We start from the raw sequence: 16544 nt of genomic DNA, 5'->3' as shown, positions 1-16544 counted from the left end.
GCAGCAGCATATATGCGTGTTAAATATGCGTTCTTTGGCTGTGGAGTGTATCAACCTCCAAAGTCAAGGTTACAAGGTCATCCTTGACTTCTCGCTCTAATGCCTCCCATTTTTTTAAAAAAGATTTATTGGAAAGGCAGATATACAGAGGAGGAGAGACAGAGAGGAAAATCTTCCATCTGCTGGTTTACTCCCCAAGTAGCCACAATGGCCAGTGCTGTGCCGATCTGAAGCCAGGAGGCAGAAGCCTCCTCTGGGTCTCCCATATGGGCATAGGTCCCAAAGCTTTGGTCTATCCTTGACCACTTTCCCAGGTCACAAGCAAGGAGCTGACTGGGGCCACCAGGACAAGAACCAGCATCCACATGGGATCTCAGCACATGTAAGGCAGGGACTTTAGCCACTAGGCTACTGCAACGGGCCTCCGCACCATTTTAAAAAATATATATTTATTTATTTATATTGGAAAGGCAGATAAGATTTACAGAGAGGAGAGACAAAGAGAAAGAGTTTATGTCTGCTGGTTCACTCCCCACATGGCCACAATGGCCAAAGCTGAGCTGATCCAAAGCCAGGGACCAGGAGCTTCCTCTAGGTCTCCCACATGGGTGCAGGGCCCCAAGGACTTGTGCTGTCCTCGACTGCTTTCTCAGGTCACATGCAGGGAGCTGGATGGAAAATGGAGCAGCTGGGACACAAACCAGTGCCCATATGGCCATATGGGATCCTGGTGGTTGCAAGGGAAGGATTTAGCCATTGAGCCATCAGACTGGGCCCCGATTTAACATGTGATGATTCTGTTTCCTCAGTATCTTTCAAATCCATTCATCTTGCTCTATCCTTACTACCTTGGTTGTCGCTCACTGTCACCTCGCTTGCAGCAGTAAGTCCCTAACTCATCCCTTTTCCTCAGAATTTGTCCCCTTCTGTCCTACATTAGGTTCTCCCAGACAGTTATATCTCAAACTCCATCCGATTATATCACTTCTCTGTTTAAAAACCCTCCCTTGGATCTCCACTTCCTCCAAGGTAAAGCTCACTCCAGAGAGAACTAAATCCATTGTTGCGTTAAGTGAAAAGGAGATGATGGAAATGCCTTTTGGGGGCTGAGCCAAGACTGGAAAGCAGAGAGAGAGCTCATGGGTCATTTAGAGACAGTGCTATCCAGCTCTCAGCCCCAGCTGTTCGCTGCCACGTAATGTCAACAGATCTTTTAGATTTTTCAAGAGAATTGGATATCCTGATTTCTATAAACATTGGCAGCAGCTATTTCACCAGGGCAGGTGTTTGTCCTGGAAGTTAAGATGCCCACATCCCGTACTGGAGCACTTGGCTTCCATCCCTGGCTCTAGATGCCAGTTCCATCTGGGAGGCAGTGGTGACAATTAAAATGATTGGGTCCTTGTCATTGATGCAAGAAACCTAGATTGAGTTCTGAGCTCGCTTGCTCATTCTCTCTCGTTCACTCTGTCTCTGAAACACATACAGACATAAAGTGACTTACTGTTCTTATGTTTAAATCACATGATATGTAAATGTGGGCCCAGCCCAGTAACCTTGTGGCTAAAGTCCTCACCTTGCACATACCGGGATCTCATGTGGTTTGTATCCCAGCAACCCCACTTCCCATCTAGCTTCCTACTTGTGGCCTGGGAATAGTCGAGGATGGGCCCAAAGCCTTGGGACTCCGTACCCATGTGGGAGACTCAGAAGAAGCTCCTGGCTCCTATGTTCAGATTGGCTCAGCTCCAGCTGCTGCGGCCACTTGGGGAGTGAATCAGCGGATGAAAGATCTTCCTCTGTCTCTCCTCTCTGTATATTTGACCTTCCAATAAAAATAAATCTTTTTTTAAAAAAATCACATGATGTATAAATCTTAACAAAACTAATCAAGTTAAAACATGTACAAATATGACCAAACAGCCAGAATCTCTTCCTCACTTGAAGTAAAAATAATATACACACTAAAACACATAAACCCTCCAGTCACAGTTTTGCCAGAGTCAATCTAAATTTTGGCCAGTTTGGCAAAGCTCTGCCTGATTGTATTCTTGCTTGCATTTCTAGGTTCAGTATCAGTCACAAAGCTCACCGAGGTTCCATTTGTCCCAGAGTCCTCAGGGCTAGGCAGAATGTCTGATTCACTGTTAGCAAACCATAAATGATTTTCTATTTTGAATGAATTAATATCCTTTTTAAAAAAGATTTATTCATTTTTATTACAAAGTCAGATATACAGAGAGGAGGAGAGATAGAGAGGAAGATCTTCCGTCCAATGATTCACTCCCCAAGTGAGCGCAACGGCCAGTGCTGTGCCGATCCAAAGCCAGGAGCCAAGAACCTCCTCCAGGTCTCCCACATGGGTGCAGGGTCCCAAGGCTTGGGGCTGTCCTCAACTGCTTTCCCAGGCCACAAGCAGGGAGCTGGATGGGAAGAGAGGCTGCCAGGATTCGAACCAGCGCCCATATGGGATCTTGGCGCGTTCAAGGCAAGGACTTTAGCCACTAGGCCACGCCACCGGGCACAAATTAATGAATATATATCCTAATACAACGATATTTCAGAATTATGGAAAACTGAGTTTATGAAAAAAACTATGTAGTTTGTAAGTTTTTGCACCAAATATACTTTCTAAAACCATGTTTACTTCATTTGCAAGGCAGAGAGTGAGCTCCTGTATGCTGCTCTACTCCTTAAACATCCACCACAGCTGGGCTGGGCCAGGCCTACGCCAGCAGGCTGGACCTCAGTGTAGACAACTGAATGGGTGGCAGGAACCCAGTCACCTGAGCTACTACATGCTGCCTTCCAGAGTGCGCATCAGCAGGTGGAACACGGAGAGATGCTCCAACCCAGACACGGTGGTATGGGATGCGGGTATCCCAAGTGGCATGTTAACTCCTATGCCAAGGGGCCAGCCCGCCCTGAATGCTCTGTGACACCATCATCCACAAGATGCTTTGGAGCTGCTGAGTTGCACACCTACCAGGCTCTTTCAGACAGACGTACTTTCTGTAACATGATTAAACATGTTTCTGGATGTTGAGTTCTCCAAAGGCAGAGCATTTTATTTATCAACTTTCTATCTAAATGTTTAGCCCAGTGTCCTCCAGCAAAATGGAATACTGTAGAAGTCATAGACAAAGACTAACTTGAATTTCAGATATGTCTCCAATTAAGATGGAAACAGACATTGTGATTTAAGACAAATTTCTACTTTGATGGTGTACTGCTACATACCCTCATTGGCATATAGAGGAAAAAATAAATGTACATTTAATATATATATTTACATGTATACCCCCCACATATATTTTTTGGAGTAAATGAGAGACCATGTGGTTTTCTTTGACAGATGTTTAACACAGAAGAGAGAAGATGTTTGCAGACTCACAAGGTCTCAGTGCACGGGGTCCCAGGCCCAGAGCCCTTTGTGGTTTTCACTATAAATGGAGGTACCAAAGCAAAACAGCTTCTCCAGCAGGTGAGTTCACAGACCCCGTGGTGGGAGAATCCAGTATCTCATTATATGGGGTGTATGTGTATGCAAAGTACATTAGTAGATATTCGCACTCATGAGATGCATCCTAAAAATGATCTGTGAGATCTTGGTCCCGTTAAGCTAACTCAACCAAAGAAAAGAACGTTTCACATTTTTTAGGCTACATAAAACACTGGACTATGGAAGGACAAAGACCAGAATGAATGGCCCTGCAACCATGTATGTGCTTCCCCTCCATGCTGGGACATCGGCCTCATCTCGTTTCAGAGCTTACTCATCAATTGGGGTTGACAGCTGAGCTGAGGGAAGTCCATGTGCATCCTAGGAGTTGAATCAAATTCTTGAGGCATTAGCCTGGGCCACATGGCAGCTGTTGCCAAGGGCTTTGTTTTTTCAACTTCATTGTCCACTACCACAAAGCACTTGTTGAGGGTGTTAAGGTGTGGAAACGTTTCCCTGGGCCACCTGCAAAAAGGCAGCCCATTACTCCACTGTCACCCCATGCAAATGAGCACAAAGACGGCAGGACAGAGGGCTAGCTGGCACTGGCCCCCACATGCCTAAAGGCTTGAAGTCCTGGGTTTTCCTGTTAGTAGCAGCTATCCTGTTTGCCTGCCCACATAGTTAAATGTCAGCACGGCCTGTGTTACAGTCCACGGGGTGGGGAGGGAGTCTCCCTGCCCCCATCCTTAGCACATTACTTCGTGCTTTTCCTCCGGGGAGGGGCCGGAGTTCACCGTGGTCACTGTATCACTGGCAGGAGCTTGAGACAGAAGAATGTTTGCTTAACCTAGGCCAGACAGTGGCAGCTTTCTCGTGGCCCCCTCATTGCATTGCTTCTCCCGGGAAGGCAATGAAGGGAGTTTTCTCAACGTTACTAATCTTTACTCCCAGGGTCAGACTTTATAAGCAACATGTGCACTAGGATTGAGAAAGAACACAATGAAAGTAGCCATAATAACGCTAGTATCTGTTGAGTTCTCATAATATACCCATGTTTTAGACTTTCTGCTCAGTTCTAAAAATTATAGTTACTAATCCCATTCTTAGGTGGGAAAAGTGAGTCTCCAAGGGGTTAACTATTTTGTGCGGTGCCTCACAGCCAATAAATAGAGGTCAACTATAAACCCAGGTCAGTCTGGCTCCAGTCTCCTCACCCATTTTGTCTGCACAGGCTCATTCTCAAAGAACCCTCCAAGCTCCCTGCTGATGATCTAAAGGCAGCCCCAGAACATGGCCCAGGTGTTTAGGCCTCTGCACGCACATGGAGACCTGGATGAGTCTCCTGCCTCTGGTTTCAGCCTGGCCCAATGTAGACCCCTGCTGCAGCCATCTAGGGAGTTGGGATCTCTTGGTGTCTCTATCCTCCCTCTCTGTAAGTCATTCTGAAATAATGGATGCCTTTTAAAGAAAATAAGGGTGGAGGAGGGTCTGGCCCTGGGGCGTAGTGAGTAAAGTCACAGGCTGCAGCACCAGCATCCCATATGGGCTCTGGTTAGAGTCCTGGCTGCTCCCCTTCTTACGGCCTGGAAAAGCAGCAGAGGATGGCCCAAGTGCCTTGGGCCTCTGCACCCACATGGGAAACGCATAAGAAGCTCTCTGCTCCTGGCTTCGGACTTGCCGAATCCCAGCAGCCATGTGGGGAGTGGATCAGAGGATGAAAGATCTGTCTCTCCCCTCTTTGTCTTTCATAAATAAATAAATCTTTAAAAAAAAAAAAAAGAAAAAAAACTCTAAGCAATGTCAGGAATTAATTGAAAGAATTCCCATAAACTTGGGTCAGATGAGAATTGGTCCTGTGTACGTACCATGAGAAGACAATTATTTCCAACATGAGAAAAAGAATTATTTTAGTAAAACAAAGATGAACTTGCTTCTTTGCCCTTGGTCCTGTGCTGGAAGATGACAAAGGGCTAAATTCATGGAATGCGAAACCTACAATGTTTGATCCAGTCAGTTGTCATTCCAGCAGCGGGAGAAATAGTAATGCTGTCTGGGGGTTTTGGATGAGTTGTTCTATTGCTCAGGGTGGACACAAACAATCCTCTTGGAGTTGAGACAATGCTCAGATCTCCCCAGCAGAGTGACGCAACCCTCCCCAGGAGGACCCACTCGTCAACTGCCCATCAAACCTCTCTGAGCACCAAGAAAACAGATTTGTTTTGATGTTAAGCATTTGTTCCATTCTTCAGAGGTGTGCCTAAATGTGCCTTTGCTTTTTCAGATTCTAAAAACTGACCAGGACACCAGACTTGTCACCGCAGACTGTTTTTTGGTGGAAGAGAAGCATTTTCTGTCTAAGGAAAAAAATGAAAGCAGGAAGCAACCGTTCCAGAGAGCCATTGGTCCAGAAGAAGAGATCGTGCAGATCCTGAGCAGCTGGTTCCCGGAGGAAGGCTATGTGGGCAGGATTGTCTTCAAGACCCAGCAGGAAGTAAGTGTGTCCAGGCGCAGCCTCCACTGTAAAAGCTCAGTGTGTCAGAACAACCTCCCTAAAGCTCAGAGTCTCTTCTGATCACAACTTGGATTATATTAAGTAAATATGGAGGCATGATTGTATTCTTCTACACATATACAGAATGTTGTCTCTAGATAATAGCTACTCTTTTTAACAAAAAAATCCCCTATAAAACACAGGGAGGAGGGGCTGGCTCTGTTATCAAAGACAACAGCTGTCCAAGTCCTAGCTGCTCCTTTTTCCATCCAGCTCCCTGCTAATCCAGCTAGGAAAGTTGTGGACACCCATGTGGGAGACCCAGATGGAGTTCTCGACTCTAGTTGTTGAGGCCATTTGGGAATGAGATGGCTTATAGAAGATTTTCTTCCTGTCTTTCCCTGTTTCTGTAATCCTGCCTTTCAAATAAATCTTACCAAAAAAAAAAGGGAGCAAGAACTTTAGGAATTGCTTACACACGCCTTCAGCTACCGGTCCAGGATTTACCTGTGTGCAAAGCTGTCATCCCCAGAGTTCCATTAAAGTATACCCCATCCCTAACCCATGAGGGGTATATGTCAGAAAGTACTACAGACAGGGACCAGCCGTATGACGTAGCAGGTGAAGCCTCTGCTGGGATGCTGGCATCCCATATGAGTGCTTGTCCATGTCCTGGCTGCCACACTTCTGCTCCAGCTGCTTGCCAATGTGCAGGAAAAGCAGCAGATGACCCAAAAAACGTGGGCCCCTGCCACCCACACAGGAGCCCTCAAAGAAGTTCTGGGCTCCTGGCTTTGTCATGGCTCAGCCTTAGCGATTGCGCCACCTGGGGGAGCAAACCAGTGGTTACAAGATTCTGTTGTCTCCCTTCTCCCTAATTCTTCTAAATAGATAAATGTGAAAAAGCAAAACCGAAAGTACAGACAGGACAAAATCCTACTCACAGTACTTCCACAGACCGAGAGCCCACCTGGTGACCAGTCCAGCTACTGTGTGGCCAGGTTCTGGACATGCTACGCAAAGGGATGTCCCAGGTAGAGAAGAGCAGGCTGGCATGACCTTCCAGCACACTACTCACAGTGGAGCATAGTTTAAACCTTATGACTTGCTAATTTCTGCAATTTTCATCTACTATTTTTGAGCTATGGCTGACAGTGAGTACAAACATAGAACAAAAACGCACAGAGCGAGCTGCTGTACTGCACAAAGCCTGTAGGTATTCTCCATCTGGTTTGACTAGGCAGTCTGGTTTGACTCATCAGTGCCTAGCTCACTCAGAGTTTGGGTTTTTCTCAGGATTTAGCTGAAAGGCAGCGTTACAGAGATAGAGTTACAGAGATAGAGGGGAGGCAAAGAGAGAGCTATCGGCTGATTCACTCCCCACATGACCACAGCAGCCAGAGCTGAACAATCCAAAGCCAGGAGCTTCTTCTCACATGGCTGCAGGGCATAACCACCTGAACCACCTTCCACCGCTACTCAGGCCATTGACATGGAGCAGGATGGAAAGTGGAACCAGTGGGGCTCAAACGGGATGCCAGTACCACAGTATGTGGCTTTAACTCCACAGTATGTAGGCTTTAGCTCATTTATAATGTGTCAGCCTTTCATACAACTTTTTGTTTTGAAGATATATTTACTTGAAAGGCAGAGCTAGAAAGGGAGAGATAAAGACCTTCCATCCACTGGTTTATTCCCCAAGACGTAAGGAGACAGGAACCCCAGCCTTGTCTCCCACAGGGCAGCAGGGTCTAGCAAAAGTGATTTGAAAAGAAGAGCCAGGGGGAGGGGCTGAGGAGATCTTCTGCCGCTTCCATCTCCCCAAATGGCCAGATCCTCACCAGGATGAAGTCAAACCAGAAACCCCATCCACATCTCCCAAGCAGGATCAAGGACCTAAGCACTAGGGCCATCTTTTGCTGCCTTCTCAGGCACATTAGCAGGGAGCTGGAGAGGAAGCAGAGTGACTGGGACTCAAACCAACACTCTCATATGGGCTGTCGTCATTACAAGTGGTAGCTAAATATGCTATGCCACAATGCTGCCCACTCTTTTTTTCTTTTTTTAAAGATTACTTGATTTGACAGGCAGTTACAGAAAGAGAAGGAGACAGATCTTCCATCCACTGGTTCCTCAAATGGCCAGAAATCAGGGGCTCTCACACTTGGGGAGCAAAGGCCCAAGCACTTAGGCTCCCTTTGCATTAGCAAGGAGCTGGATTAGAAGGCCACAGAGCAGCATCCAGTGTAAAACACCAGTGACACAGTGGTGATTTAACCTGTTACACCACAACACTGGGCCTGGTCAGAAGTCCGTGTGGGAGAGCCAGAGTGGCGCCTGGCTTTGGCCTGGCCCAGTGTTGCAGGCATATCAGGAATGAACCACATGGGACTTCTCCCTCTTCCTTTCAAATTTAAAAATAAATCAATAGCTGAGAAGGAAGTACTGTGGAGGTCAAAGGTGCCCACATACAACTTTGTGAAAAAACTAAAAGGTATTAAGTTTATTTTTGATACAAAAAAATTATAAAGATTTTTATCAAAAGATATAGAGAGGAGAGAGAGGAAGATCATCTGTCCACTCCCCAAGTGGCCGCAAAGGCCGGTGCTGAGCCAATCAGGAGCCAGAAGCCTCTTCCGGGTCTACCACACACATGCAGGAATCCCAGACTTTGGGCTGTCCTTTACTGCTTTCCCAAGCCACAAGCAGGGAGCTGGATGGGAAGCAGGGCCGCCAGGATTAGAACTGGTGCCCATATGGGATCCTGGCACATGCAAGGATTTTAGCCACTAGGCTACTGCGCTGGGCCTAAAAAAAATTTTTTTAAATCCTTGCTCTTTTTGTTAGGTTTTTAATGACTAAAGTATATCTTAAAAGACAACAGATCATGTTTAGCATATGTAGGTTGGGCCCCCACACCCACATGGGAGATTCGAAAGGTCCTGGCTTCAGACCAGTCCAGCTCTGACCACTGTGGTCATGCGGGGAGTGAACCAGTGGATGAAGATCCTCTTCCCCCACACCTCCAGTCTTGCCTCCTCTCTGTTGAATTTTGCCTTTCAGACAAAAATAAACCATAGGGAAAAAGATGTTTATAGATTTGGAGCTCTAAGTTTCCCCATTTATTCTGTGGAACTAGTGAAATATGCAAACAGTTTAGCCACACATTAAATCTCCAAATTGTGATCTCATCTCTCCCCTCTGCCTTTTATCATTTATTATGAAAACTGGCATGTACTTATCTTTCTCCTTTCTACCCACCCCCCTTTTTTAACAATTATTTATTTGAAAATTAGAGTGGTCATTTTCTATCCTCTGATGCACTCCCAATATGGCTGCAAAAGCCAGGGTAAGGCCAGCCTAAGGCCAGGAGTCTCATCCAGGTGACCCGTGGGTGGCAGTCCGAGCTCTTCCACTGCTTCTCTAGTGCATTAGTAGGGAGTTGGGTTGAAAGTGGAGCACCCAGACTCAAAGCAGCACACATATGGGGTGCTGGCATTGCCAACCGCTACTGGATTAGAAACTGACAATTTGGGGCCCTGAAACATTAAATAATCCTGAACAGGTCACCTAACTTCTATAAACCTTGGTCCCCTAATCTGTGGAATCTGTAATAGAAATTGCTTTCCTGCCCCCAAAGCTGTCAGGAGATGAATGTCAAAAATGCAGACAATGATGGACATTTGGTACAGTGACTGAGCCACCATTTGGAATGCCTGCTTCTAGACTGTCAGGGTCCGAGGACCAATTCTGCTCTTCCTTCCAGGTTCCTGCTACTACACAACCCTGTGGGGCACAAGAATGGCTCCAGTACTAGATCTTTGCAACTCATAGAAGACCCAGAAGTCAGGGCTCCGGGTTTCAGCTGAGCCAAGGCCTATGCTGTTGGCAGGCTTTTGTTGTTGCTATTACTTGAAGCGAATCAACAGGTGGAAAATCTCTGTGTTTTTGCCTTTCAAATAAGTATTTTTAAAATGAAGAAAATGTTCAGTGAAAGAGCATAAACGAGGTCTGCTGTTTTAATCTGTTTACAAACATGTGGCTTCTCACATAGCCGGAAAAGCCAGAAGTGAGACAGTTCTGAGTAAGGCTACAAAGCTCACCTCTTAAAAGTAATGACTAGTACATTATTGTCATTGGAATATTTCGTGTGATAACTTAGAACCCTTTGTTTTATTTCTTGCTTCCTGGGTTTTGGTTTCCCCAGCTTCTGTCTCCGGATAAATTAGGATGACCAATGCAATGACATATCATACAGCTACAATCTATTATGCAGCAAGACCTCCAAGAACGGACATGAAACAAAGAACACTCTTAAGTAAGGAGAAAACAAAGTTGTAGAACAGTATAAAGTAGAAGGGGACAATCTCATTTTGTAACTCCTAGCAATCGATGCTTGCAAATTGTTATGCCCTGGTTGCAGGAGTGATGGGCTCAGGCCGGAGGACCCTGTGTGGGTCGTTGCTGGTACTAGCTAGCTTGGCGCCACCTGGAGGCAGTTATTTACTTCAATTTTAATAACAGTGAAAACAGTTGTTATATGGCTGGCTGGTTGAAACTTCCAGGACAGTGAAAAATTGTTAGCTTTCTCTAATTCGTTCACACCATTTCAGCAGCCTGGCCTAAGAAGAAAATGCTAAAATTCTGGAGATTGGAGGTAAGTCCCCGTTTCTGAATGGGTTTACCTACCATTTACTTTCTCAGCACTCCTACCCTCTAAGTCCACCTTTTAGAGATTGTCACTTCCATTGTAAAATGTTATAAAGGACAGGAGCCCATGTGACAGTTCCATCTCAATTCACATCACTCCGTGGTTTTATTGTATACAGTCATATGTATTCACATTCAGGATACACACAAATGTTCCTATGTGTGTCAGTATTTGATGTAGCTCATATGCAGCCAGTCTCATCCCTTTCATGTGGATTTTGGTTCCTTCAACCTGTTTCAGCTGTTTCACACTTAAGATGTCCAATATATCCTCTATGCTCAGTAGCTACACAGAAATGAGAATTATCTTAAATGGACACCACTGTGATTTCATCTGGTGTTTGACAATACCAAAATGGTATACTGTTTCTTACAAATTTACTGTAGGTGATGTGGACTTTCCAACAAGACATCCCGTGTGAACACTGCACAGGACGTCATTCAGCAGTATATGTCATTGCACTGATCACCCTAATTTTAACCAGAGACAGAAGCTGGGGAAACCAAAACCCAGGAAGTAAGAAAGCATAAAGGGTTCTAAGTTATCACATAAAATATCCCAATGACAATGAACAGGCTTACTGTGGGCCAGACCTCATGGGTCTGTCAGTATCAGGAGAAATTCAGTACTTTCTCCCTCCTTTACAACAGTTTATGAAATGCTAACATGAGAACAGTTCTTAAGTTATAGATCGGTTCTTTTATACTCTTTCTTTACTCTGAATTTTACCATTTATTCACACTTTTCTCCCCCTTCAACAAAGACCCCAGAAGAGAGATGTGCTGTTCAAGATGACAGAGAGGTGATCCTGAGCTCAGAGGAGAGCTTCTTTGTCCAGGTGCATGACGTTTCCCCGGAGCAACCGCGCACAGTCATCAAGGCACCCCGTGTGAGCACTGCACAGGACGTCATTCAGCAGGTAACAGCCTCTCTCCCTCCCTGACCTTAGCCCTTTCTTCAGCATCAGTTGTTGGAATTCAGCAGCTATTTATACAGCAACAGTTCAATCTATGAATGAATTTCTAGAAACATGGGGGAAAGAGGAAGTATGTCTGATGGCTGAAAGCTATTAGTTCAGTCAACACACACTAAGATGTGTACATGTCGTGAGCCTGAGACACCTCAGTCAGTAACTTGCATCTCTGATCACAGACAGGCTTAGGGAACTCCGACTTCCCTCCTAGCCAGATGTGAAGAAGAGACAGTGTAACTGTTCACAAGCTATATCAAACTGGCTGCATCTTACTGCTGAGATCCTAAAAAGATCCTGGGTCTATGCTTCAATCCAGCTCCCTTTAAGAGGGGGAGAAACAGTGCCCAGCACAGTAGCCTAGCAGCTAAAATCCTCCCCTTGCACACACTGGGATACATATAGGCACCAGTTCATGTCCTGGCAGTCCCACTTCCCATCCAGCTCCCTGCTTGTGGCCTGAGAAAGCAGTGGAGGACTGCCCAAAGTCTTGGGGACCCTGCACCTACCTGGGAGAGGCTCCTGGCTTCGGATTGACTCAGCTCCAGCCATGGTGGCCACTTGGGGAGTGAACCAATGGATGGAAAACCTTCCTCTCAGTCTCTCTTCTCTGTATCTGACTTTCCAATAAAAATAAAACAAGGGGGGGGGGGGGTGGGGAACAAAAGCTTCCCTGCTTTGTCTCTTATGGAAAGACTTCTAATTTCAGTTTGCACCAACACATTACAACACGTACATACAACATGATTATAATGCAACAGAACTTTTCTTAAAAGGCCACTGCTGAAGATAAATATTTGTAATGTGCTTAGCACAATTCCTAGCACATGGTTAACACTACTATTATTGCTATCCTTCCTGTATAATTTAATATTAACCTCTTAATCCTCTCTGAATTCCAGACTGGCCAGATTCCATCTTTCTTTGGTTCACCTGTTCCCCCACAATGCAGGTCAACTACACAGTAGGTCCTCACCAAACATGTATGAATGGATAAATGCATATTCCCGTATTAACAAAAAAAGGCAATTGGGGGAGGGTAGCCTGTGAGCCAGAGAAGCTTCCGAAGGGTCAGGATTGTTTTCCTTGTATCATCATCTTCACTCTAGAGCTTTTCTGTGTGAATACTCTGGACTCTACTTACCTTCTAGAAGCTTAAGTTTCTTCATTTGAAAATAGGGATGATAATGCTTAAGTAACAGCCTGTTGAGATGCTTAAAGTGATGGAGCACAGTATGTTACAGCTATAATTACACAAATGTAAAACGAGCCAGATGCGTTGCTCTGGAAAAGCCCTTAGTTTCTTTTAGAATGAATGTAAATGCTGCAGAGCCCGTGTCTGTCTGTATGCAGTTGACTGTAACTTTTCTTTCAGACCTTGTGCAAAGCCAAATACTCCTACAGCATCCTGAGCAACCCCAACCCCAGTGACTATGTGCTCCTGGAGGAGGTGGTGAAAGACACCAGCACCAAGAAGTCTTCTACCCCAAAGCCCTCTCAGCGAGTCCTTTTGGATCAGGAGTGTGTGTTTCAAGCTCAAAGCAAGTGGAAAGGGGCAGGAAAATTCATCCTTAAGCTAAAGGAACAAGTGCAGGTAACATTTTACAGTTATTTCCCTTTCATTATAACCAAATCACAGTCAGATTTGAGAGCCAGCTTTGTCTTCACTGTGGAGTAGAAAAGTCTATGCTCCCCTGACAGTCGTCCCTCAGTCCTTTCCAAAGCCCTATGTAGCACTTTCATTCTGAAACAGTGCCATGTAATTGAAGGCGCTGAGTTTAACCTCAAACCAATGGAAGACTTCTTCCCACAGGCATCCCGAGAAGACAAAAGAAAAGGCATTTCTTTTGCCAGTGAACTCAAAAAGCTCACCAAGTCAACTAAACAGCCTCGAGGATTCACATCGTCTTCTCAGCTCTTGGCCTCAGAAAACATTCAAAATAAGGAGGAGAAACCCATGACTGGCTTGTACTCTGGGGACACAACGGATTACCGACAGTGACCAAGGGCGACATGCTTTACCCAGGTATACTGTCAGTTGTGCCTTAAGTTATTCTGCAAGGCATGGTTAATACAGTACCTTTTGTCTTTTCCAAGAGGAGAGTATTGCCAGAAGGCAGTTAACATGGAAAGAATTCTAAAGATATACAAGCATGCTTCAAAAAGATCATGAAAAATGAAACTGCAAGTTTCAGGGCAAAATATTTGAAATCTATGCACATGTTTTCTTCAAAAAGTTCATCTAAAATTATTTTGAAAAATTTATGTATGGATTTCAAAAATTTTGTACCAAAATAAAAAGTACTTTTAAAATTAATTTTTCCACAAACCTTCTGAAGTCTCCTCATACATAACTTGAAGTTACGTTAGACCTTATTTTATAGATTAAGCTAAGGACCCCAAGAAGACAACCTTCTCAGCCTTATTCAGCAGTCTGGAACTGTGCTGATAACACACAAATGTTCTTTCAAAACTGTATGGATCATTCCATGTTACATGCTTGCTTCTATTTTGTTTTAAAATCAAACATCTCTTCCGCATCAATTTTACAAAGCAAAAAAAAGGAGCTGGCATCCAGGAGCTCATGGTTAAAAAGAAAGCACAGCAATTTAACAGCCTCTTTCTTAAATGAATTACAGTTAACAGCTTCAGATACCAGCCCACTGCTTGGTATTCACATTAACTTTCATTCTGTTTGAATGTTGGGAACCCAACATAAGCTTATTCTATTAAGTTTGTTTCTTTATTCGTATTTATGTTATTTCAGAGACAGAGTTGGATAAACAAAGAGCTCTCATCAGCTCAGTCCCCAAATGACCACAGAGAGCCAAAGCCAGGAGCCTAGACTTTAACCCAGGTCTTCCATGTGAGTGACAAACAACCCAATTAGATGAGTCCTCATCCCTGCCTCCCAGGGTCAGCATTAGCAGGACGTGTGAGTCAATAGCCAGAGCTGGGCATCGAATAAGTAATCTGACAAAGGACACAGTATCTTAACCGTTGGGCCACTCACCCATCATTTAGTTTCTCAATGAAGAGAAAAATCAAAGCATAACTGCACCTATTCATTGTAGTTTTAAGATTTAAAATACATGAGACAATCATAGTACAGGCACTATGAATTACACCAGAGCATCAACATGTACCTTTAGCAGGAATTTCTCAAAGACGATTACAAACCTTGACAAGACCATGTCAGGTCGGATGGGTTCAAGTCCCAGCTTCCTGTTAATGCAGACCCTAGGAGGTAGCAGTGATTGCTCAAGCAGTCAACCTGGGGTGAGACCTGGAGTGACTTCAAAGCTCCCAGTTTTATTCTGGCCAAAGCCGCAGCCATTAGGGGCAATCAGAGTTATGAGCCAGTAGATGAGAACTCTCTCTCAAATATTTAGTTACAAAATTACCTCTTCATGGAATAAAACTTGATTTCTAACGTCCCCTAAAGCAACCCACTATCCATTAAAACTATTTCTGTATTTCAGAAACAAATCCTAGAATAGTGCCTCATATTGTACTTAAAATCCTTCAAGTGTAGTATGCAAGGTTGGTGAGGTTCTCTGTGTAGACTTACTGACAGTAATCTGCGTCAACAGCTTCAGGAAATGTCAAGTGTGAGCAGAACAATGAGCTCTAAGGGTGTCCAGCACCCTTTTTCTACTGAGACACATCTGGTATCTCCATTATTAAAGTTCTAGACTGTCTCTTTTGCCCCAGTATTGCTGAATCAAACCTCATCCAAAAAGCAAAGTAAGCCTGAGGCCTCGACACTAATGTTGAGCCTCTCCAACTGTTAGGAAATGACTGAGAGCATGACATAATGACAAGTCAGAATCTGTTGCTTTCCATACTCCTAACACGTCTGTGATTTATTAGGTGCTAAGTTGTACCATATCAGTATTGCAGCTCTCCTAGGAATAGGGTACTTTATACTAATGTCCATAAATGTGGGTGCCGTTCTGCCATCAGGAGCCCTTACTACAAGATGACATTGAGTAGGTAAGGTAGTCCTGGCTACTCCACTTCAAATCCAGTTTCCTGCTAATACTGTGCCAGAGAACACAGTAGATGGTGGTCCAAGTACTTGAGTCCCTGACATTCCTGTGGGAAATCCAGATGGAGTTCCAGGCACCCATCTTCAGCCTAGTCCAATCCTTTTAGACATGTAGAAAACCAACCAGTGGATAGAAGATCTCTCTCTGCCCACTCCCTTGTCACTCATCTTTTACACAAATACTAAAAGAGAAAATACAACTCCACTAGAAATCTGAATTAAAATATAATGCTGAAGTTTTGTTTTAATCTATTTAAAGGCAGAGTTACACAGAGAAAGAAGGTCAGAGGAAAACAGATTTTCCACCTGTTGGTTCAGTTCCTAATGGTCACAGCAGCCAGGGCTGGGCCAAGCAGCAGCCAGGAGCTGAGAATGCCAATGGAGTGTCCTGTGGAAGGGACTCAGAAATTTGGACCATCTTTTGTTGCTCATCCAGGCACATCAAGAAACTGGACTAAAGTGGCACCACCAGGACTAATTAAAAAAAAAAAAACAGTATCCAAATAGGATGTCAGCCTCACAGGTGACGAGCACAGCATCAGCACCTGTGATGAACACTTCTGAAAATGGGGAGAGGTGCAGTAAATGAAATGATTCCCTCTGGGATTCCTGTGGCATCACTCATTTGACATATTTCATGTTATATGCTATGAAATGATTACACCCAAAGTTAAAATGACAAGAATTTCTGAAATATACATTCATCTTACTGTTATCTGAATGCACAATTAAAAGATTACACTTCCTCTTCAAGTTGAAGAGTTTATTTGAACATAATAAATTTTTTCCCTACAGTATATAGTGCTCCAGGGCAAAAATAGCTAATGTTCTAACATTTAAACTCCTAGTCACCATTTACTGGGTTTCTGTTGGTTA

The 16544-nt window shown here is 44.4% G+C and overlaps 1 protein-coding gene across 4 annotated transcripts in view; it reads left to right on the top strand.

Annotated features, from left to right (window-relative positions):
* Positions 1-13645, top strand: part of PLCE1 (phospholipase C epsilon 1) — a 239590-nt gene extending 225945 nt beyond the window's left edge. For all 4 annotated transcript variants that reach the window (XM_040992440.1, XM_040992438.1, XM_040992439.1 and 1 more), the window contains 5 exons: positions 3356-3484; positions 5727-5936; positions 11411-11566; positions 12993-13211; positions 13431-13645. In XM_040992440.1, coding sequence (XP_040848374.1) covers positions 3356-3484; positions 5727-5936; positions 11411-11566; positions 12993-13211; positions 13431-13619 — 903 coding nt within the window. In that variant the 3' untranslated portion in view covers positions 13620-13645. The remainder of the gene's footprint in view (positions 1-3355; positions 3485-5726; positions 5937-11410; positions 11567-12992; positions 13212-13430) is intronic.
* The last annotated feature ends 2899 nt before the right edge of the window (positions 13646-16544 follow it).

Source organism: Ochotona curzoniae, unplaced genomic scaffold (genome assembly GCF_017591425.1).
Source record: "Ochotona curzoniae isolate NIBS_2020 unplaced genomic scaffold, NIBS_Ocur_1.0 contig_66, whole genome shotgun sequence".
Classification (NCBI taxonomy): Eukaryota; Metazoa; Chordata; class Mammalia; order Lagomorpha; family Ochotonidae; genus Ochotona; species Ochotona curzoniae.
The sequence above is the reverse complement of the archived record's forward strand: the minus strand, read 5'-3'. Positions and strand labels throughout refer to the sequence as shown.